At 43.4% G+C, this 26,028-nt stretch overlaps 1 protein-coding gene and 1 pseudogene across 1 annotated transcript in view; one reads left to right on the top strand and one right to left on the bottom strand.

Moving 5' to 3' along the window:
• Positions 1 to 6,307: 6,307 nt before the first annotated feature.
• The window catches only part of LOC139762286 (uncharacterized), an 87,113-nt gene continuing 67,392 nt past the window's right edge, over positions 6,308 to 26,028 (bottom strand). The window contains exon 2 of the mRNA XM_071686872.1: positions 6,308 to 7,616. Coding sequence (XP_071542973.1) covers positions 6,694 to 7,616 — 923 coding nt within the window. The 3' untranslated portion in view covers positions 6,308 to 6,693. The remainder of the gene's footprint in view (positions 7,617 to 26,028) is intronic.
• On the top strand, positions 14,529 to 15,332 carry LOC139762288 (uncharacterized; annotated as a pseudogene).

The following is a 26,028-nucleotide window of genomic DNA, read 5'->3' as shown; positions in this document are numbered from 1 at the left end:
GAAACAGACGAAAGAAATGGCCCAACCCACCCCCCTACACATGTATATACATACGTCCACACACGCAAATATACATACCTACACAGCTTTCCATGGTTTACCCCAGACGCTTCACATGCCTTGATTCAATCCACTGACAGCACGTCAACCCCGGTATACCACATCGCTCCAATTCACTCTATTCCTTGCCCTCCTTTCACCCTCCTGCATGTTCAGGCCCCGATCACACAAAATCTTTTTCACTCCATCTTTCCACCTCCAATTTGGTCTCCCTCTTCTCCTTGGTCCCTCCACCTCCGACACATATATCCTCTTGGTCAATCTTTCCTCACTCATCCTCTCTATGTGCCCAAACCACTTCTAAACACCCTCTTCTGCTCTCTCAACCACGCTCTTTTTATTTCCACACATCTCTCTTACCCTTACGTTACTCACTCGATCAAACCACCTCACACCACACATTGTCCTCAAACATCTCATTTCCAGCACATCCAACCTCCTGCGCACAACTCTATCCATATCCCACGCCTCGCAACCATACAACATTGTTGGAACCACTATTCCTTCAAACATACCCATTTTTGCTTTCCGAGATAATGTTCTCGACTTCCACACATTCTTCAAGGCCCCCAGGATTTTCGCCCCCTCCCCCACCCTATGATCCACTTCCGCTTCCATGGTTCCATCCGCTGCCAGATCCACTCCCAGATATCTAAAACACTTCACTTCCTCCAGTTTTTCTCCATTCAAACTCACCTCCCAATTGACTTGACCCTCAACCCTACTGTACCTAATAACCTTGCTCTTATTCACATTTACTCTTAACTTTCTTCTTCCACACACTTTTCCAAACTCAGTCACCAGCTTCTGCAGTTTCTCACATGAATCAGCCACCAGCGCTGTATCATCAGCGAACAACAACTGACTCACTTCCCAAGCTCTCTCATCCCCAACAGACTTCATACTTGCCCCTCTTTCCAAAACTCTTGCATTTACCTCCCTAACAACCCCATCCATAAACAAATTAAACAACCATGGAGACATCACACACCCCTGCCGCAAACCTACATTCACTGAGAACCAATCACTTTCCTCTCTTCCTACACGTACACATGCCTTACATCCTCGATAAAAACTTTTCACTGCTTCTAACAACTTTCCTCCCACACCATATATTCTTAATACCTTCCACAGAGCATCTCTATCAACTCTATCATATGCCTTCTCCAGATCCATAAATGCTACATACAAATCCATTTGCTTTTCTAAGTATTTCTCACATACATTCTTCAAAGCAAACACCTGATCCACACATCCTCTACCACTTCTGAAACCACACTGCTCTTCCCCAATCTGATGCTCTGTACATGCCTTCCCCCTCTCAATCAATACCCTCCCATATAATTTACCAGGAATACTCAACAAACTTATACCTCTGTAATTTGAGCACTCACTCTTATCCCCTTTGCCTTTGTACAATGGCACTATGCACGCATTCCGCCAATCCTCAGGCACCTCACCATGAGTCATACATACATTAAATAACCTTACCAACCAGTCAACAATACAGTCACCTCCTTTTTTAATAAATTCCACTGCAATACTATCCAAACCTGCTGCCTTGCCGGCTTTCATCTTCCGCAAAGCTTTCACTACCTCTTCTCTGTTTACCAAATCATTTTCCCTAACCCTCTCACTTTGCACACCACCTCGACCAAAACACCCTATATCTGCCACTCTATCATCAAACACATTCAACAAACCTTCAAAATACTCACTCCCTCTCCTTCTCACATCACCACTACTTGTTTTCACCTCCTCATTTGCGCCCTTCACTGAAGTTCCCATTTGCTCCCTTGTCTTACGCACTTTATTTACCTCCTTCCAGAACATCTTTTTATTCTCCCTAAAATTTAATGATACTCTCTCACCCCAACTCTCATTTGCCCTTTTTTTTCACCTCTTGCACCTTTCTCTTGACCTCCTGTCTCTTTCTTTTATACATCTCCCACTCAATTGCATTTTTTCCCTGCAAAAATCGTCCAAATGCCTCTCTCTTCTCTGTCACTAATACTCTTACTTCTTCATCCCACCACTCACTACCCTTTCTAATCAACCCACCTCCCACTCTTCTCATGCCACAAGCATCTTTTGCGCAATCCATCACTGATTCCCTAAATACATCCCATTCCTCCCCCATCCCCTTACTTCCATTGTTCTCACCTTTTTCCATTCTGTACTCAGTCTCTCCTGGTACTTCCTCACACAGGTCTCTTTCTCAAGCTCACTTACTCTCACCACCCTCTTCACCCCAACATTCACTCTTCTTTTCTGAAAACCCATACAAATCTTCACCTTAGCCTCCACAAGATAATGATCAGACATCCCTCCAGTTGCACCTCTCTGCACATTAACATCCAAAAGTCTCTCTTTCGCACGCCTGTCAATTAACACGTAATCCAATGACGCTCTCTGGCCATCTCTCCTACTTACATAAGTATACTTATGTATATCTCGCTTTTTAAACCAGGTATTCCCAATCATCAGTCCTTTTTCAGCACATAAATCTACAAGCTCTTCACCATTTTCATTTACAACACTGAACACCCCATGTATACCAATTATTCCCTCAACTGCCACATTACTCACCTTTGCATTCAAATCACCCATCACTATGACCCGGTCTCGTGCATCAAAACCACTAACACACTCATTCAGCTGCTCCCAAAACACTTGCCTCTCTTGATCTTTCTTCTCATGCCCAGGTGCATATGCACCAATAATCACCCACCTCTCTCCATCAACTTTCAGTTTTACCCATATTAATCGAGAATTTACTTTCTTACACTCTATCACATACTCCCACAACTCCTGTTTCAGGAGTATTGCTACTCCTTCCCTTGCTCTTGTCCTCTCACTAACCCCTGACTTTACTCCCCAGACATTCCCAAACCACTCTTCCCCTTTACCCTTGAGCTTCGTTTCACTCAGAGCCAAAACATCCAGGTTCCTTTCCTCAAACATACTACCTATCTCTCCTTTTTTCACATCTTGGTTACATCCACACACATTTAGGCACCCCACTCTGAGCCTTCGAGGAGGATGAGCACTCCCCGCGTGACTCCTTCTTCTGTTTCCCATCTTAGAAAGTTAATACAAGGAGGGGAGGATTTCTGGCCCCCCGCTCCCGTCCCCTCTAGTCGCTTTCTACGACACGCGAGGAATACGTGGGAAGTATTCTTTCACCCCTATCCCCAGGGATAATATACATATATATATACATATACACATACACACACATACACATACATACGCACATATACACACACACACACATACATATATATACATATGAGAAATGTAAGAAACAATTTAGAAAACTGAAACTTCTAGCTTGAAATGAATGAAAAAAATGAATGTCACATAATGGTTCAACCTCTGGCTATGGAAAAAAGGAAATGTATAATTTATTTACACAAACGTCAATAGCAGTTCTCATCAATTTAACCACTGTATCAATAAGCTTCAATGTCTAAGCTACATTTTTCTCCAATTTCACTATTTTCCTTCACATTTTCAATTGTGTCTGAAGGTTCTACTTCAAGAGTGATTGTTTTTCCAGTAAGGGTCTTCACATCTTGGTTACATCCACACACATTTAGGCACCCCACTCTGAGCCTTCGAGGAGGATGCTTTACTTGTGGTGCTGACTTCCCTCTTTAAATTTGATCGCCGTTTCCCGCGTCTGTGGGTGATGAACTGCTAGACTCCTACTTTCGCACCCTTAATGAGCGACCACCTGCTTCTCCTCGCTGGGTGAGTCTTGCTGCTTGGCCGGAGGAGGAGGGTTGGCCTGAAACTGTGGTCTTCGTTTGACGTTCTGTGGTCCTACAGGATGTGGTCCGGGTCGAGGTGGAGTACCGGATCGTCTGGCTGGGCTGGAGAATGGGGTCTGTGGTCCGCGGAAGGGCTTGGGAAGACTGCTGAAGAACGGCTTATCCTGCAGACCACCACCACCAGGGAAGCCCTCATGGTGCGTCTCGAGGGTAAACAACGCACCAGGTATATATATATATATATATCTTGAAGCATTTCCTATCCATTTTTTAGAGGTGTTGTTTATTTCAGATGAATTAACTTGCAGCTGTTTTTTGATCCCCTTATTTTTGTTCCGCATTTCTTTAATAGTTTTGTTGTTGGTGACAACTTTTAATTGCTTAAATGTTTCATTTAAGTCTGTCCTTGGAATAGATGGGGCTGTTGATCTGAACAAGAGGGTTGAGATTGCACGCTCTGCTGACTTATCTGAGGAGGGATTGGCAGTGTCTACAAATCATGATGCCTCCTGGTCAAGCACCTGTATGCTCAAGTATAATTCTTCTCCATCATTTGCTGCAACTTCTTAATGCACTTCATTTTGAATTAAGCAAGCAAGGGTTCAGGCCAGCATTCATCAAAATGATGGTGATGCCCCGAGCCTGGCTGGTGGGCCATATATATATATATATTCTTAATACCTTCCACAGAGCATCTCTATCAACTCTATCATATGCCTTCTCCAGATCCATAAATGCTACATACAAATCCATTTGCTTTTCTAAGTATTTCTCACATACATTCTTCAAAGCAAACACCTGATCCACACATCCTCTACCACTTCTGAAACCACACTGCTCTTCCCCAGTCTGATGCTCTGTACATGCCTTCACCCTCTCAATCAATACCCTCCCATATAATTTACCAGGAATACTCAACAAACTTATACCTCTGTAATTTATGGTGTGGGAGGAAAGTTGTTAGAAGCAGTGAAAAGTTTTTATCGAGGATGTAAGGCATGTGTACGTGTAGGAAGAGAGGAAAGTGATTGGTTCTCAGTGAATGTAGGTTTGCGGCAGGGGTGTGTGATGTCTCCATGGTTGTTTAATTTGTTTATGGATGGGGTTGTTAGGGAGGTAAATGCAAGAGTTTTGGAAAGAGGGGCAAGTATGAAGTCTGTTGGGGATGAGAGAGCTTGGGAAGTGAGTCAGTTGTTGTTCGCTGATGATACAGCGCTGGTGGCTGATTCATGTGAGAAACTGCAGAAGCTGGTGACTGAGTTTGGTAAAGTGTGTGGAAGAAGAAAGTTAAGAGTAAATGTGAATAAGAGCAAGGTTATTAGGTACAGCAGGGTTGAGGGTCAAGTCAATTGGGAGGTGAGTTTGAATGGAGAAAAACTGGAGGAAGTGAAGTGTTTTAGATATCTGGGAGTGGATCTGGCAGCGGATGGAACCATGGAAGCGGAAGTGGATCATAGGGTGGGGGAGGGGGCGAAAATTCTGGGGGCCTTGAAGAATGTGTGGAAGTCGAGAACATTATCTCGGAAAGCAAAAATGGGTATGTTTGAAGGAATAGTGGTTCCAACAATGTTGTATGGTTGCGAGGCGTGGGCTGTGGATAGAGTTGTGCGCAGGAGGATGGATGTGCTGGAAATGAGATGTTTGAGGACAATGTGTGGTGTGAGGTGGTTTGATCGAGTGAGTAACGTAAGGGTAAGAGAGATGCGTGAAAATAAAAAGAGCGTGGTTGAGAGAGCAGAAGAGGGTGTTTTGAAGTGGTTTGGGCACATGGAGAGAATGAGTGAGGAAAGATTGACCAATAGGATATATGTGTCGGAGGTGGAGGGAACGAGGAGAAGAGGGAGACCAAATTGGAGGTGGAAAGATGGAGTGAAAAAGATTTTGTGTGATCGGGGCCTGAACATGCAGGAGGGTGAAAGGAGGGCAAGGAATAGAGTGAATTGGAGCGATGTGGTATACCGGGGTTGACGTGCTGTCAGTGGATTGAATCAAGGCATGTGAAGCGTCTGGGGTAAACCATGGAAAGCTGTGTAGGTATGTATATTTGCGTGTGTGGACGTATGTATATACATGTGTATGGGGGGGGGGGGTTGGGCCATTTCTTTCGTCTGTTTCCTTGCGTTACCTCGCAAACGCGGGAGACAGCGACAAAGCAAAATAAATAAAGAATAAATAAATAAATAAATATATATATATATATATATATATATATATATATATATATATATATATATATATATATATATATAATATCATTTTACAGAAATACTAGTATATTACCAGAGATGAAACAGTATCATTTGTTTATGAGTGTGGGGTCTCACCTGTTTGCCGCCTAACCTCCCAGGCGGGTCCTCTGTGATCTTGGGAAAGATGTGTGTGACGTCATGGGTCGCTCCACTACACGCAGGTCGTGGCCGGTTCTCAACACATGAGATCTGGGATGCGTTCAACTACCTTGCGTTTTACTATACTGCTTTTTCGAGAGAAACATTTAGGACCTTCTGAACATAAGCATCGTTTCTGCCCTGTGTGAACTCTCCGATGGCTTCCTTAATCACCTCTTCAAGAAAATTGTTTTTGACATTCTGAACACCGGTATGGCTTCTTGCCTTGTGAACTCTCAGGTGTCTGACTAAAGCACTTTTACCAGGGAGAGTTTCTTGACATTCTGAACACTATTATGGTTCCTCGCTTGTGTAAAATCCCGATGTGTCACTTAAGTAGTTAAACCAGAAAAGGTATTTTGATATTCTTTTTACTTGTTTGGCTTCTCGGCTGTGTGAACTCTCAGACGTTTTACTAAATTACCTGTGTTATAGAATTGTTTTTGATATTCTGAACACTGGCATGGCTTTTAGCCTGTGTGAAGTCTCAGGTGTGTCACTAAATTACTTTTCTGAGAAAAAGTTTTTTGACATTCTGAACATTGGTATGGCTTCTCGCCTGTGTGAAGTCTCAGGTGTGTCACTAAATTACTTTTCTGAGAAAAACTTTTTTGACATTCTGAACATTGGTATGGCTTCTCGCCTGTGTGAACTCTCACGTGTGTCACTAAATTACTTTTCTGAGAAAAACTTTTTTGACATTCTGAACATTGGTATGGCTTCTCGCCTGTGTGAAGTCTCAGGTGTGTCACTAAATTGCTTTTCTGAGAAAAAGTTTTTTGACATTCTGAACATTGGTATGGCTTCTCGCCTGTGTGAACTCTCAGCTGTTGAACTAAATCACTTTTCTGAGAAAGACTTTTTTGACATTCTGAACATTGGTATGGCTTCTCGCCTGTATGAACTCTCTGGTGTCTCACTAATTCACATTTGTGAGAAAAACTTTTTCGACATTCTGAACATTGGTATGGCTTCTCACCTGTGTGAAATCTCAGGTGTCTTACTAAATCAATTTTCTGAGAAAAGGTTTCTTGGCATTCTGAACATTGGTATGGCTTCTCACCTGTGTGAACTCTCAGGTGTGTCACTAAATTACTTTTCTGAGAAAAAGTTTTTTGACATTCTGCACATTGGTATGGCTTCTCGCCTGTATGAACTCTCTGGTGTCTCACTAATTCACATTTGTGAGAAAAACTTTTTCGACATTCTGAACATTGGTATGGCTTCTCACCTGTGTGAACTCTCAGGTGTGTCACTAAATTACTTTTCTGAGAAAAAGTTTTTTGACATTCTGAACATTGGTATGGCTTCTCGCCTGTGTGAACTCTCAGGTGTTGAACTAAATCACTTTTCTGAGAAAAACTTTTTTGACATTCTGAACATTGGTATGGCTTCTCGCAGGTGTGAACTCTCGGGTGTGTCACTAACCCACTTTTTAAAGTAAAACTTTTTTGACATTCTGAACATCAGGTATGGCATCTCGCCGGTGTGAACTCTCGGGTTCTCACTAATTTACTTTTCTGAGAAAAAGTTTTTTGACATTCTGAACATTGCTATGGCTTCTCGCCCGTGTGAACTCTCAGGTGTGTCACTAAACTACTTTTCTGAGAAAAACTTTTCTGACATTCTGAACATTGGTATGGCTTCTCGCCCGTGTGAACTCTCATTTGTGTCACTAACCTACTTTTAAAAGAAACTTTTTTGACATTCTGAACATTGGTATGGGTTCTCACCAGTATGGATTCTCAAGTGTTTCTTTAAATCACATTTTTTAGAAAAATTACTTTTGACGCTCTGAACACTGATATTGCTTTTGTCCAATGTGAACTTTCATCTGCAACACTAAGTTGTTCTTACGGGAGAAGATACTCTGGTATTCTTTACACTGATATGTCTTTTCAAAAGTATGTGATTTCATGTGCCTATGAAGATAGACATGTTTCGTATAGCTTTTCTGACACTCAGGACATTTGAAGGGTTTTTCTTGTGTTTATGACCTTCTGTCTCCTGTTGTCAAAACTGTTTGAGGAGGTTTCGCTGCACGGAGAATATGGCCCTGGTTGCCCCTCCATGCTGCAGTCTTCTGTATCACCATAACACGTTTATAACACAGTGTAGCTCACCGTCAGTCCACAACTGCCGTCCGTGACACAATGAGATGCTTTGCGAGTGAACACCAGAGAGAGACTGACCTTGGCTAGAGTGTGGGATATAACGCCAACTCACTCTCCACCCTACGTTGCCTCCAGTCCATTTCTCTCGTGCTTTTTTCTATCTTTTTTACCATCCATCATCCAACATCTCTCGACCGTTAGGCTTGAACAATTTCTACCCCAGCTTCCCCACACCATTCAGGAAAATTACTTCCTGAGGAGCGGAGGCTTGGTGTGGACCTGTTCTCACCTAACGGGGTTGAGACCCTCACATTCTTACCACTCCCGCCGAGCCTCCTGGGTTACCCTGTGATAGTGCAGGGTCCTCCCTGGTGTGGGGTTGTGGTCCCTCACCTACGTTTCCTCGGCATTAGGACATTGATGCCATCATGCCTCCTGACATTCGTTTAGAATTGATTAAAACAGAAAGTCCCCCCCCCCCCTCTTTACACGTTCGAATTACTAACGATTGTATTTAAGACCACTGAGGTCCGTCCCAGTAGGATTATTCAATCCCCTACTAATAAATATCTATATAAAACATGTTTGAGCAAGGATAGCGATCCAGATGAGATCCTATCCAAGCTTACGACCACCCCCTTCAAGCTAGATGCATCGATAGTGCTAATAATATTGATGCATCTATCTTGTCCCTTAACCCCATAGAGATAACTGAAGCCATAAATCAAGAAAACAGTGACATTAATGTCATCAACGTTTTCAAACTGAACACTTCAAGATCACTTAAAATACAATGCTCTAACTCGACCGAGACAGATCGCCTACTCTCCCGGGGAATCTTGTTTCCCATGATCTCAGTGCCTGCCAAATACCACAAACCCGACCAGTACCTCGATATACAAGGTTTTAAATGTCTACAATACGGACACGAGACGAAGAGCGGCAAAGCTCAGCGCCAGACATGCCCTGAATGTGCGGAAATTGATCAAGGTTTTCGTGAGTGTCAGGCTCAGGCAGCAACTTGTGTTAATAGTAAAGGGACCTTTCTATCATCGTATTCCCTTCTTTTCTTGCCATTCGAGAAGGTTCTTGCTGCTCCTGTTTCAGCCACATGGTTGATGGAGGATTAACCGCCAGATCCCACGAAGAGAGAAGACAAAAGAGGGAAGAAAGAAGACAGAAGAGAGAAGACCGAAAAAGGAAGTGGATTGCAACGTTGCCTCCCGCGTGAGACCGTTACGGTGACGACACCTCACCACCCTCGCTGCTCCCCACACCCCCGCGTTGCCACCAGTCAATCTTCATATCCCTTTTTTTTTTTTATTTCTATCATCCATATATCCATCTCTCGACCGTTTGGCTTGAGCAATCTCTACCCCAGCTTCCCCAGCCCATTCTGGAAAACTCATTTTCCTGAGAAGCGGAGGCTGGAGTGGACCTGTTCTCACCTGACGGGGTGGAGACCCTCACACTATCTCTTACCTCTCCCCTACCTTGGACCGTCGAGCGTCCCTCACTCACGTTTTCTCGCACTAGGACACTGATGCCACCAACATGCCGCCCGACATACGTCTAAAATCTCTCAAAACTGATTGTCCCCCCCCCCCCACTTCCACGTTCGAACTCCTGTCCATCGTCTTTTAGACCACTGAGATCCGTCCTACTAGGGTCATTCAATTCCCTTCGAACAATTACCAGTTTAAGATTTGCTAGGGCAAAGATAGTGATTTAGATGGAATCCTATCTAAGCCTCTCCTTGATGAACTAGCTAAAAAAACTACCAAATCATTCAGGACCGCTGCCCCCTTCAAGCTAGATGTACTATTATTGCCTACAATGTTGATGCATCTATCTTGTCCCTCAGCCCTTCGGGGATTGTTGAAGCCATCAATGGCGAAAACAATGACGTTAATGTCATCAGCATCTATAAACCGAATAACTCCAGATCAATAAAGATACAATGTTCAAATCCGACCGAGGCCGATTACCTGCTCTCCCAGGGAGTCCTGTTAACCATGATCTCTGTGCCCGCAAAATCCCTGAAGAAAGATGAATATCTAAACGTACAACAATGTTTCAAATGTCTGAAATACGAACATGAGACTAAGAACTGTAAATAACCCCACCAAACCTGTAGTCAATGCGCGGAAACTGGTCATGGTTTTGTGAGTGCAAGGCTCAGGCAGCGAAGTGTGTTAACTGTAAAGGTGAACACGTCGCTGTATCTGGGCTGTACCCACGTAAGATGGAGCAACTCCGCGCAGTGCGTCAGGCACAAAAAACCAACTCACCTCCTTCCACAAACCCTCACCTCTACGCAACAGTTGCTGCTGCTGCTCCTTCTCCTGCTACCCAAGCTTCTCCTATCCCGACTACCAGTTCTTCAGACCTCCTCACCCTACAAGGTAGGATGCATGCGTGCTACCTAAAAGTGTTGTTCCTGAGCAAGGAAGATAAGTCGGAATTCATCAGAATTTTCGATTTGCTGCTTGCTCACAACAACCTACCCAATGTACGAGCTCCACCTGAACTCCTCACCTCCCTCGCCAACAACCATCCCTCTCCGACTCCTGTCTCGTCCGCCACCCTGACCCCTAACTAAAACGTATCCCAGGAGACAGCCAGTAACACTTCCAACTCTCCCCCAACAACTCAACCTGTCACCCTCCCAACTTCCAATACCCCCTCCGCACCCCCTAACACAACTCCATCCACAACCCCCTCAACCCAACACCAACAATCCAACTGTCTCTCCAAATACCAATTCCTCTCCCACCCCCACCGTCTCAACTTCCACCACCACGACAGTTCCCCCCTGAACCTCCACCCATCAATCCCCCCCTCCCCCTTCCCCTTCCTCCGTCCGGAGCCTAACCCTTCCAGAGGAGCCCCAGCACCTGATCCTGTCGACACACCAGACAACCCACCAACGGTCAACCTCGACCTTCAACTCGTCGACAATGACACTCTCCCCTCCCGTCTCACCTCTCCTGACCCCTCGCCAGATATATCCCGACCCAAGACTAGAAAAATGATACAAGTGAAACACTCGAACGGTGCGTCAACGGCCCTCATCGACCACAGACTGCAGAAGGGCCAATAAAATTCCATAAGTCGTAAAATGCTAAAAATCTTACTAGTTTAACGTGCGCAGCTATCACAATGGCCGTCATCTGATTGCCACTCTCCTCGAAGAGAAAAAACCCGATGTTGTGATACTTAACAGCACATGTATCACCAACGGATATAAAATTAGACATTACGGGTATACATCACGACAGTCTCCAGACAGTAGACACGAGGGAGTCGCCATTCTCATACGCAACACCATCGACACGAATACCTCGTCACCTCATGGCAATACGAACACTTTCTAGCAGTCAAGATAAACACACACTACATGGCTTCATTATCTTCTGCACTACATACTCTCGACCCAACACTACCATTCCACTCCATGATCTCTACACAGTATTCAATCATACACATATCCCAGTCTACCTTCTAGCTGACCTCAACGCCCAACACAGAACCTTCCACCACAACAGAAACAATTCTCATGGTGATGACTTATTCGCTTTATACTCTTACAAACGTCTTAACTTCCTAGGACCTTACTTCCACACTGTCTTCACTGGCACAGGAGGAAAAGGCAGACCTGACCTTGTCTTCTCCAACAGAGCCAGTAATCATCTTTATAATTTCTTGTCTCCAGGACCACTGTGTGGTTCCAACCACATCCCTATCTTTCTTCATCTCTCGTCTAACCCTATCCTCGTCCCATCACCCTCACACTACCACTACAAAACAGCAGACTGGGAGAACTTCAAAGACACTCTCTCCAACTGCACTTACACCACAAACTACGAAAATCACCCAATAACACTAATAGACACAGAAATAGAACATATACACAAAACAATCACACAGGCAGCTGACATTTCTATTCCCAAATCTTCATTTACTTCAAGATACTCCTTCTTCCCTTCTCCCAATACAACAAGACTCCTCTCGTGCTACCGTCGACGTTTTGAGCAAAACAGACATCGTTTGGGCCTAGTACGGTGGGACCTCACATCCCTACGAAACCACACACTCAACAGCCTTCTAGAAGACCACAATAGACAGTGGAAATCTCTTATCACCACAACAGAACAACACCGGATCAAATCTCCTCAAGAGTTTTGGAACAGAATACGAAAACTCAAAGGAATACCAATAACAGACTTTAATGGGCTAAATGACGACAGTACTCTATACCATAACCCACAAGACATTGCCAACACTTTTTGAAAACACAGGGAAGGTATCTTTCACCCCCCACCCCCCACCCTCTGGCGTATGAAAACACTGAAATTGTCACACAACACATAGAAAACTGACCCAGTCACTTCTATCCAGAACAGATCATACACCTCCAATCGCTTTCACACGACAACCTTCTCACAACTCCCATAAGATCGAGCGAGGTCAAATTCCTCCTAAAAGTGGCCAAAGTAGCCCCACGTAACACAGGTATTGGATACCAACTACTTACCCACTTCCCTGACAATACTATTAGAGCCATAACCTCCCTCTTCAACGCGGCACTAGCCTCAGACTATTTACCCGCGGTCTTCAAAACTGCAACAGCCGCCATGATACCTAAGCCCAACAAATCCAACAGAAACCCAGTGAACGACAGACCCATCAGCCTACTTGCGTCCATTGGGAAGACATTTGAAAGTATCTTAAACAACAGACTTAGACAACACCTGCTATACGTTTCAGCGGCGGACAAACGATGGTTTTTACAAATTTCTGCTAAACGAATGGTTGTATCACTATGATATTTCAGCACACTATCCTTAATACCCGGGCCTAATTTATGGCTGACATACCACATTGCTATATGTGTTATGTGAGGAGTTTACTGAGTGATATTAAGCCTACGCCAGTCATCATATCGAAGGCGTTATAGAGAATCGGACGAGTGTGAGGTACTCGTCTAACCCTCCCTCAACACCCCCCAGACCACTCCCCCCCCCACCCCTCACCCCCATATTGCAGTATCTTCCTCCCCATTTCCGTCTTCACCCCCATGTTTACACCATCCATTCTCTATATTTGATTTTGTCGTATTCTAATTACGTATATTAATAATAGGTATGACAGTATGTATATAGGTGTCATACATTAGTAATAATATGTAATACAGTTATTGTGTGTGGACGTGAAAACCAGAGTGCGTCAAACGACCATGAAAGCAACAGGTAATCCCGTTGTTAATAACCGACGTCTCGACGGCGACCAGAAGGATGAAGTCAGTTTTGGTTTTGCACAACCAAATGAAATCGTTTATGGTTACTTCATATGTTCTTTACGTTTTTAAATAAGAAATATATGCCTTAATATAATATCCACAGTCCCCCATATCCCCTCCTCCTCTCTGTGGTATGGGGTACCCCCATCCCGAGGCTACAACTCTAGCGATTACCGAGGCGCGCGCGGTCATCATCATCATCAGCAACAATGTTGTCCTTCTGCCACCGTGGATGCAGGACAGCGTTTGTTCTTCGTCTTGTCACGTTGTACAAACGTGAATGCACCCGCGGTAGAACGTACATAAGTTTGAATAGGTGCGTAGACAATATATTCTGGTTCGAACATACATTATTACATTTATATACATATGAAATATGAAAGTAAAGCAGACTGTATTGTGTCGCAATGTCATATTAATTATCGTAGTGAGGTGAGACGAAATATGTAACATAACATTAATTTTTATGCACACAGGCCTTACGAGCGAGTTGTGCACATCGTGGGCATGACTGTGTCAAGAGTGAGGGACATAGTCAACACCACCACCACAGCCTCCTCCCCTTCCACACCGGCACCACCACCACCTACATCGGCTGTTTGTGATAACTTTACTCTCGGTGCAATATGGCGCCACATCCACAAGAAGTTTTCGGTAAAACAATATTTAACACTGAGGGTCACATCAGCCGACCTGAAAACACATGGTATCCTCCCGGAGGATACCTCTGACACAACAGTTTGGTGGATCCTGCACAACATGGGATTTCAATACAGACTGTCACAGCGAAAGATGTATGTAAGGAGGAAATCGCTGGACGTTGTGTGTCGTCGGATTGACGCTCTGCGGGCTCTACAGCGCCACCGAGAGGAGGAAAGGAAGGTGGTATATGTGGATGAGACGTGGTTTACCACCAGGATGGGCCACAGTAGGGAGTGGGTAGATACCACACAGGCTCCAAGCAACACCACATACAGTCGTCAGGTGCCACCTGGTGAAGGGGAGCGATTTGTAGTGGTCGCAGGTGGCACGGACGAAGGCTTTGTTGACGGCTCATACCTGTGCTACCCAGCCAAGACCAACCAGGGTGATTACCATGGAGAAATGAATGCCGAACTGTTCCTGCGATGGCTAAGAACGCAGCTCCTTCCGTCACTGCCAGAACCATCGGTACTTGTGCTAGACAATGCACCATACCACAGTCAGCAGACGGAGGAGAGTCGATGTCCTACCACAGCCACCAGGAAGGCGGACCTCATCAGGTGGCTGGAGCAGCGCAAGATTTCCATCCTCTGCTGCCACTCGCCCTGAGCTGCTGGTCCTCTGCCAGCAGAACCGTTCACAGCCCCAGTATAAGATAGACAACACCATCTGTATGTGGGGCCACCAGGTTATACGGTTGCCACCTGGCCACCCCGAGCTCAACGCCATCGAGCAAGTATGGGGATTTATGAAGCGTGATGTGCGCTCCACACTCCAGCGGTTTACCCGGACGGACCTAAAGGCAAGATTGGAAGAAGCCAGGCAATTGGTACACAAGGACGTGTGGGCGGGAGCTGTTCAGCACTCCCGTAAATTTGAAGAAGAATACTGGAGGAGTGACAACATACACGAGGGAGTCGAACCAGTTATTATTAACATCACCAGTGATGATGAAGACGATAACGTTTTCTTTGATAGTGATTACGAATAAATTTGGTTTTCTCATGTTGTCATCATTTTATTCCTACAGTATTATATATATATATATATATATATATATATATATATATATATATATATATATATATATATATATATATATATATATATATATATATATATATATATATATATATATATATATATATATATATATATAGTAATAACTATCAAGCATAATATATATATGTACAGAGGGGAAAATATATGCAGATTATAATTTCGTTATAATATAAATATGAGAGAGACCAGTCAACAAACTGACAGTATATTAACTGGACCAGATTAACAGTTTATGATGGGTAGGTACACAGTATGTACTAATAACAACAGTAACATTTCCTAGAAGGTCCAGACCACAGGTAATGGCAGTACATCGTGTTCACTTGGTTGACCATAAGGACTGTAAATTCGACCTTCTACATACTACATGTATGTAAATATGCTGTTGTACAGTAATTATCAACGTGAAATACGTCTTGCGTCTATAATATTGTACCATACTGTTAGTTGATAATCATACCAATACATATACACCTACATAACATTCTATTATAAGTATATACTAAAGTTATGGGAAAATAGGGAGAGACACAAGGTTGGGTGATGAGGAGTTAGGGGGAGAAGAGGAGAGATAACGAGGGCGAGAAGGGGGGGAATTGGGAGGGTGTTGGTGGGCGGGGGGACACTTTCCTTCGAAAGCGTTAATATAACTACTCGGCTTTGTATTTTGTTCACGAGTAAACTCCTCACATAACACATATAGCAATGTGGTATGTCAGCCATGCATCTGGCCAGGGGGTTAAAGATATTGTGCTGAAATATCATAATGATACAATGAATCGTTTACGAGATATTTGCGAAAAACAGCGTTTGTCCGCCGCTGAAACGTATAGTAGTAACACACAAAAGGAGCATACCTCACAGAGTGAACCATTTTGACACAGTTCTTATCTGAATGGAAGATTCGCTCACGAAGACGTCTTGGGTGTAGCGTAGCGAGGTGGAGACGTGTGCAGAGTAGCGGCTGGCTGGGTGTAGCGAGGTGGAGACGTGTGCAGAGTAGCGGCTGGCTGGGTGTAGCGAGGTGGAGACGTGTGCAGAGTAGCGGCTGGCTGGGTGTAGCGAGGTGGAGACGTGTGTAGAGTAACGGCTGGCTGGGTGTAGCGAGGTGGAGACGTGTGCAGAGTAGCGGCTGGCTGGGTGTAGTGAGGTGGAGACGTGTGCAGAGTAGCGGCTGGCTGGGTGTAGCGAGGTGGAGACGTGTGCGGAGTAGCGGCTGGCTGGGTGTAGCGAGGTGAAGACGTGTGCGGAGTAGCGGCTGGCTGGGTGTAGCGAGGTGGAGACGTGTGCAGAGTAGCGGCTGGCTGGGTGTAGTGAGGTGGAGACGTGTGCAGAGTAGCGGCTGGCTGGGTGTAGCGAGGTGAAGACGTGTGCAGAGTAGCGGCTGGCTGGGTGTAGCGAGGTGGAAACGTGTGCAGAGTAGCGGCTGGCTGGGTGTAGCGAGGTGGAGAGGTGTGCAGAGTAGCGGCTGGCTGGGTGTAGCGAGGTGGATAGGTGTGCAGAGTAGCGGCTGGCTGGGTGTAGCGAGGTGGAGACGTGTGCAGAGTAGCGGCTTGCTGGGTGTAGCGAGGTAGAGACGTGTGCAGAGTAGCGACTCGCTGGGTGTAGCGAGGTGGAGACGTGTGCAGAGTTGCGACTCGCTGGGTGTAGCGAGGTGGATAGGTGTGCAGAGTAGCGGCTCGCTGGGTGTAGCGAGGTGAAGATGTGTGCAGAGTAGCGGCTGGCTGGGTGTAGCGAGGTGAAGATGTGTGCAGAGTAGCGACTCGCTGGGTGTAGCGAGGTGAAGATGTGTGCAGAGTAGCGACTCGCTAGCAGGAAAGTTGAGTGAGCGACAAGGGCTGGACCACGCGATGCTGACGTCTGGGATGTCACCACGGCTGATGATGACGCGTCTCTGGAGCGGTTGACAAGATGACCTCCACGTTGGTGTTGGCAGGATGGCTGACCTTGCTTGACACGTCTGGATGTGATGACAACACTGCACGGCGGTGGCGCTGTCTTGATGCCCTTGCAAGCGACACAGTGTCAGCAATGCAATAAAGACGTATCTTCACTGCATTGAGATACGGGTGATGGAGAACGTAGCCGGCCGTTGGTTCCGCCCTTAACGTCCACTGGAGCGAGCGCCAAGACTGTGTCAGGTAGGCTTGTATGACTGCTGGCAACACCAGACGTAGAAATATGAAGCAGATGTGACGGTCGTCTGTGGTCACGTGGGGTCTTACGTCACTGCCACCATTTGTAAGGTTGAGTTGATAGGAAGGAAATCAGGTCTTCTTCGTCTGTGGTACTTAATGAAGATCAGGCGGCCTTTGTAGATTTATTACAACAAAACGTGTACGTCCATCTGTAGTACTCTGGGCTAAAGTCTTATGACACACTACGACACACTCTAGTGAACAGTGTGACGATGCTGGCCAGTGTGTCTCCTCAGGTCACACTGACAGGGTTATATGGGAGTCCGTCAACACCCATTCAACAACGTGTTCAAATAACAGATCAGCTCTTACGTGTTCAAACATCATGATTAACAGTAGCCCGTGGGAACAGTGAGCCCATGGCAACATGCATCTAACCCTATGTAACTCACAGTAAAATGGTAATAACAAATAGCTTATGAAAAATTAATGGTAGTGTGCGTGTGTCTTACATGAGGACGTAAGAATCAGGTACAAAGATAATGGTTACTGTGATGAATAATTTGCTTATGATAAATGTGTATTGTGTTGCATTATGATAGTTGTTCAGAACCAAGTTCTTTAAGCCAGAATTCTAAAACATTAAAGATCAGAATAGTTGTGAAAAACATAAACATATACATAAGTAAACTACAGAATATATTTTCTTCTGGGTATCTGAAAAACAAGGAGCTAGTATTTCATCTTTTAGCAAAATATTTACATCTATGTCCCTATTCTTTCATCATCATTTCTTTATGTTCACTTCTAATAAATGTCTTTTATCTAACATAAAAATTCTGTATAGGTATTTGATTAATGTTCTCCAACGTCGCGTTGTATAACTCTTGGTTAGTGAAGTTCATTTCGTGTAATGGATCATGCATTACAAAGTTGTGTCTATCCACACAAGTGTTACACGTCCCAGGTAAAGATATATTCTAGAGATAGTGTATATCTAACATATATATGTGTTTTATAAATATTTATAAAAAGTTTTCCTGAGGGACAATACCTAAGACTTTCGTATTAAAGTTGATCAGTTGTAAGTGATCAAGCATTACAAAGCTGTGTCCAATACCACAGGTGCTACTGATCCCAGGTAAAGGTATTTCATCATCTTTGTATTAACCTTTCTAGTTATAGATGTTTCATCCCTGATTCCATCCTCACAATCGATGTATGTGGTTTGTGTTGTCTTAACATATCATTAGTCAGTTGAAGTGGAGAACATGCTTCTGAGCCTAGCCACTCTACTCTGTCGTCCACATGATATTCAAGAGGTGTTACCGGATTCCGCTTATGTGTTTACGCCAGAAGTAACAAGTTACCTCCGGACGGCTTCTTCTTTTATTACTTTTGATGATTCGAAAAATTGTATATTTGGTTTTATGATATCAATAAGGATGTTAACATTCACATATTACATTCTTTACTTGTCACTTAGTTAAATTAAGTTCGTCAATCTTGATTGCTTGTGTCTAGTTGATATTCATATATATTTCCTCTAAAAAGAAATTATATTAATTGATATTGAATATTTCTAAGGAAAACGTCTATAATTTTTTCATTAGTATTCATCACAGCAAAATAAACAAGTCTATTTTTCAAAGTATATCTAATGAATCTTCCTAAAGTTTTTAAGAACATAAACTCATAACTTCTTTAAGACCTTCTAAACCTTGTGCTGATAATAACTACATTACTATTCTGTAGGCAATATCGTTTTAATGCGTAATACCCGGATAAAAACCTTGTAATATAAAATTTGATGGTATTATGTTTACGTTGTTGAAGATATTACTGATTTCTACATGTAAAACATTTATGTTATCTGCAAAATAGAAATCTTTATGTTAGATATGTTAATCTTACCGGTTTCACGTTACATACATTTCTGTACCCTGTGCTACAGAAAAGTTATGGGATTTTATTTCTTATTGTATAAAATAATTTCCATAGATAAGATATGTCATATATTTTCAATATAAATCCACATGGAAAATACACTTTTGCCATCTGTATTCTATGGTGATCAGTGATAGGTTCTTAGGTCAAGTAAATATGTATATTATTTTGTGTGTGTGTGTGTGTGTATGTGTGTGTGTGGGGGGGGGGGGGTTGTCAGTAAATCCTTCGTCCATCACAATATACCGTAAGAGTGTCTAAGGCTCACCCTAGCTGGGGTTTACATTGTTGAACAACGTAATGCTTTTTGGTCGGTTTAGGTTTCTTAATTGTTGACTACAGGGACGAGTTTATATATATATATATATATATATATATATATATATATATATATATATATATATATATATATATATATATATATATATATATATATATATATATATTTATTTATTTATCTATCTATTTTTTTATTTACTTATTTTGCGTTGTTGCTGTCTCCCGCGTTAGCGAGGTAGCGCAAGGAAACAGACGAAAGAAATGGCCCAACCCACCCACATACACATGTAAATACATACACGTCCACACACGCAAATATACATACCTATACATCTCAACGTATACATATATATACACACACAAACATATACATATATACACATGTACATAATTCATACTGTCTGCCTTTAATCATTCCCATCGCCATATCGCCACACAATGAAATAACATCCCCCTCCGCCCTCATGTGTTCGAGGTAGCACTAGATAAGGCAACAAAGGCCCCATTCGTTCACACTCAGTCTCTAGCTATCATGTAATAATGCACCGAAACCACAGCTCCCTTTCCACATCCAGGCCCCACAGAACTTTCCATGGATTACCCCAGACGCTTCACATGCCCTGGTTCAATCCATTGACAGCAGGTCGACCCAGGTATATAACATCGTTCCAATTTACTCTATTCCTTGCACGCTTTTCACCCTCCTGCATGTTCAGGCCCCGATCACTCAAAATCTTTTTCACTCTATCTTTCCACCTCCAATTTGGTCTCCCACTTCTTCTCATTCACTCCACCTCTAACCCATATATTCTCTTGGCTAATCTTTCCTCACCCATTCTCCCCATGTGACCAAACCATCTACAAAACCCTCTTCTGCTCTCTCAACCACACTCTTTTTACTACCACACATCTCTCTCACCCTATTATTACTTACACGATCAAACCACCTCACACCACATATTGTCCTCAAACATCTCATTTCCAGCACATCCACCCTCCTCCGCACAACTCTATCCATAGCCCACGCCTCGCAACCATACAACATTGTTGGAGCCACTATTCCTTCAAACATACCCATTTTTGCTTTCCAATATAATGTTCTCGACTTCCACACATTCTTCAAGGCTCCCAGAAATTTCGCCCCCTCCCCCACTCTATGATTCACTTCCGCTTCCATGGTTCCATCCGCTGCCAAATCCACTCCAAGATATCTAGAACACTTCACTTCCTCCAGTTTTTCTCCATTCAAACTTACCTCCCAGTTGAATTGTCCCTCAACCCTACTGTACCATATAACCTTGCTCTTATTCATATTTACTCTCAATTTTCTTCTTTCACACACTTTACCAAACTCAGTCACCACCTTCTACAGTTTCTCATATGAATCAGCCACTACCGCTGTATCATCAGCGAACAGCAACTGACTCACTTTCCAAGCTCTCTCACCCACAACAGACTGCATACTTGCCCCTCTTACCAAAACTCTTGCATTCACCTCCCTAACAACCCCATCCATAAGCAAATTAAAGAACCATGGAGACATCACACACCCCTGCTGTAAACCTACATTCACTGAGAACCAATCATTTTCCTTTCTTCCTACACGTATACATGCCTTACATCCTCGATAAAAACTTTTCACTGCTTCTAACAACTTCCCTCCCACACCATATATTCTTGATACCTTCCACAGAGCATCTCTATCACCTCTATCGTATGCTTTCTCCAGATCCATAAATGCTACATACAAATCCATTTGCTTTTCTCAGTATTTCTCACATACATTCTTCAAAGCAAACACTTGATCCACACATCCTCTACCACTTCTGAAACCACACTGCTCCTCCCCACTGTGATGCTCTGTGATTACCCTCTCAATCAATACCCTCCCATAAAATTTCCCAAGAATACACAACAAACTTATGCCTCTATAATTTGAGCACTCACCTTTGTCCCCTTTGCCTTTGTACAATGGCACTATGCAAGCATTCCGCCAATCCTCAGGCACCTCGCCATGAATCATACATACATTAAACAGCCTTACCAACCAGTCAACAATACAGTCACCCCCTTTTTTAATAAATTCCACTGCAATACCATCCAAACCCGCTGCCTTGCCGGCTTTCATCTTCCGCAACGCTTTTACTACCTCTTCTCTGTTTACCAAATAATTTTCCCTAACCCTCTCACTTTGCACACCACCTCGACCAAAACACCCTATATCTGCCACTCTATCATCAAACACATTCAACAAACCCTCAAAATACTCACTCCATCTCCTTCTCACATCACCACTACTTGTTATCACCTCACCATTAGCTCCCTTCACTGAAGTTCCCATTTGTTCCCTGGTCTTACGCACTTTATTTACCTCCTTCCAAAACCTCTTTTTATTCTCCCTAAAATTTAATGATACTCTCTCACCCCAACTCTCATTTGTCCTCTTTTTCACCTCTTACACCTTTCTCTTGACCTCCTGCCTCTTTCTTTTATACATCTCCCACTCATTTCCATTATTTCCCTGCAAAAATCGTCCAAATGCCTCTCTCTTCTCTTTCACTAATAATCTTACTTTTTCATCCCACCACTCACTACCCTTTCTAAGCTGCCCACCTCCCACGCTTCTCATGCCATAAGCATCCTTTGCGCAAGCCATCACTGCTTCCCTAAATACATCCCATTCCTCTCCCACTCCCCTTACCTCCTTTGTTCTCACCTTTTTCCATTCTGTACTCCAGCTCTCCTGGTACTTCTTCACACAAATCTTCCCAAGCTCACTTACTCTCACCACTCTCTTCACCCCAACATTCTCTCTTCTTTTCTGAAAACCCCTACAAATCTTCACCTTCGCCTCCACATGATCAGACATCCCTACAATTGCACTTCTCAGCACATTAACATCCAAAAGTCTCTCTTTCGCGCGCCTATCAATTAACACGTAATCCAATAACGCTCTCTGGCCATCTGTCCTACTTATATATGTATTTTTATGAATATCTCGCTTTTTAAACCAGGTATTCCCAATCACCAGTCCTTTTTCAGCACATAAATCTACAAGCTCTTCACCATTTCCATTTACAACTCCCCAACTGCCACATTACTCATCTTTGCATTCAAATCACCCATCACTATAACCCGGCCTTGTGCATCAAAACCACTAATACACTCATTCAGCTGCTCCCAGAACACTTGCCTCTCATGATCTTTCTTCTCATGCCCAGGTGTATAAGCACCAATAATTTACCCATCCCTCTCCATCAAATTTCAGTCTTCCCCATATCAATCTAGAATTTAATTTCTTACACTCTATCACATACTCCCACAACTCCTGTTTCAGAAGTAGTGCTACTCCTTCCCTTGCTCTTGTCCTCTCACTAACCCCTTACTTTACTCCCAAGACATTCCCAAACCACTCTTCACCTTTGCCCTTGAGATTCGTTTCACTCAGAGTCAAAACATCCAGGTTCCTTTCCTGAAACATACTACCTATCTCTCCTTTCTTCTCATCTTGGATACACCCACACACATTTAGACACCCCAATCTGAGCCTTCGAGGAGGATGAGCACTCCCTGCGTGACTCCTGTTTCCCCTTTTAGAAAGTCAAAATACAAGGAGGGGAGGGTTTCTGGCCCCGCGCTCCCGTCCCCTTTAGTCGCCTTCTACGACACGTGAGGAATGCGTGGGAAATATTCTTTCTCCACTATCCCCAGGGATAGGGGAGATAGGGGATATATATATATATATATATATATATATATATATATATATATATATATATATATATATATATATATATATATATATATATATACATATTATCCTTGGGGATAGGGGAGAAAGAATTCTTCCCACGTATTCCCTGCGTGTCGTAGAAGGCGACTAAAAGAGGAGGGAGCGGAGGGCTGGAAATCCTCCCCTCTCGTTTTTTTTTTAATTTTCCAAAAGAAGGAACGGAGAACGAGGCCAGGTGAGGATATTCCCTCAGAGGCCTAGTCCTCTGTTCTTAACGCTACCTTGCTAACGCGGTAAATGGCGAATAGTGTTTTAGATATCTGGGAGTGGATCTGGCAGCGGATGGAACCATGGAAGCGGAAGTGGATCATAGGGTGGGGGAGGGGGCGAAAATTCTGGGGGCCTTGAAGAATGTGTGGAAGTCGAGAACATTATCTCGGAAAGCAAAAATGGGTATGTTTGAAGGAATAGTGGTTCCAACAATGTTGTATGGTTGCGAGGCGTGGGCTATAGATAGAGTTGTGCGCAGGAGGATGGATGTGCTGGAAATGAGATGTTTGAGGACAATGTGTGGTGTGAGGTGGTTTGATCGAGTGAGTAACGTAAGGGTAAGAGAGATGTGTGAAAATAAAAAGAGCGTGGTTGAGAGAGCTGAAGAGGGTGTTTTGAAGTGGTTTGGGCACATGGAGAGGATGAGTGAGGAAAGATTGACCAAGAGGATATATGTGTCGGAGGTGGAGGGAACAAGGAGAAGAGGGAGACCAAATTGGAGGTGGAAAGATGGAGTGAAAAAGATTTTGTGTGATCGGGGCCTGAACATGCAGGAGGGTGAAAGGAGGGCAAGGAATAGAGTGAATTGGAGCGATGTGGTATACCGGGGTTGACGTGCTGTCAGTGGATTGAAGCAAGGCATGTGAAGCGTCTGGGGTAAACCATGGAAAGCTGTGTAGGTATGTATATTTGCGTGTGTGGACGTATGTATATACATGTGTATGGGGGGGGGGGTTAGGCCATTTCTTTCGTCTGTTTCCTTGCGCTACCTCGCAAACGCGGGAGACATGTATATATATACATATATATATATATATATATATATATATATATATATATATATATATATATATATATATATATATATATATATATATATATATATATATATATATATATATATATATATATATATATATATATATATATATATATATATATATATATATATATACGTATATATATATATATATATATATATATATATATATATATATATATATATATATATATATATATATATATATATATATATATATATATTCATATTTATATATTTATTATACTTTGTCGCTGTCTCCCGCGTTAGCGAGGTAGCGCAAGGAAACAGACGAAAGAAATGGCCCAACCCACCCCCAAACACATGTATATACATACGTCCACACACGCAAATATACATACCTACACAGCTTTCCATGGTTTATCCCAGACGCTTCACATGCCTTGATTCAATCCACTGACAGCACGTCAACCCCGGTATACCACATCGCTCCAATTCACTCTATTCCTTGCCCTCCTTTCACCCTCCTGCATGTTCAGGCCCCGATCACACAAAATATTTTTCACTCCATCTTTCCACCTCCAATTTGGTCTCCCTCTTCTCCTCGTTCCCTCCACCTCCGACACATATATCCTCTTGGTCAATCTTTCCTCACTCATTCTCTCCATGTGCCCAAACCACTTCAAAACACCCTCTTCTGCTCTCTCAACCACGCTCTTTTTATTTCCACACATCTCTCTTACCCTTACGTTACTCACTCGATCAAACCACCTCACACCACACATTGTCCTCAAACATCTCATTTCCAGCACATCCATCCTCCTGCGCACAACTCTATCCATAGCCCACGCCTCGCAACCATACAACATTGTTGGAACCACTATTCCTTCAAACATACCCATTTTTGCTTTCCGAGATAATGTTCTCGACTTCCACACATTCTTCAAGGCCCCCAGAATTTTCGCCCCCTCCCCCACCCTATGATCCACTTCCGCTTCCATGGTTCCATCCGCTGCCAGATCCACTCCCAGATATCTAAAAATTAAACAACCATGGAGACATCACACACCCCTGCCGCAAACCTACATTCACTGAGAACCAATCACTTTCCTCTCTTCCTAGACGTACACATGCCTTATATCCTCGATAAAAACTTTTCACTGCTTCTAACAACTTTCCTCCCACACCATATATTCTTGGGGTTGTTAGGGAGGTAAATGCAAGAGTTTTGGAAAGAGGGGCAAGTATGAAGTCTGTTGGGGATGAGAGAGCTTGTGAAGTGAGTCAGTTCTTGTTCGCTGATGATACAGCGCTGGTGGCTGATTCATGTGAGAAACTGCAGAAGCTGGTGACTGAATTTGGTAAAGTGTGTGGAAGAAGAAAGTTAAGAGTAAATGTGAATAAGAGCAAGGTTATTAGGTACAGTAGGGTTGAGGGTCAAGTCAATTGGGAGGTGAGTTTGAATGGAGAAAAACTG

This window comes from Panulirus ornatus, chromosome 43 (genome assembly GCF_036320965.1).
Source record: "Panulirus ornatus isolate Po-2019 chromosome 43, ASM3632096v1, whole genome shotgun sequence".
NCBI lineage: Eukaryota > Metazoa > Arthropoda > Malacostraca > Decapoda > Palinuridae > Panulirus > Panulirus ornatus.
The sequence above is the reverse complement of the archived record's forward strand: the minus strand, read 5'-3'. Positions and strand labels throughout refer to the sequence as shown.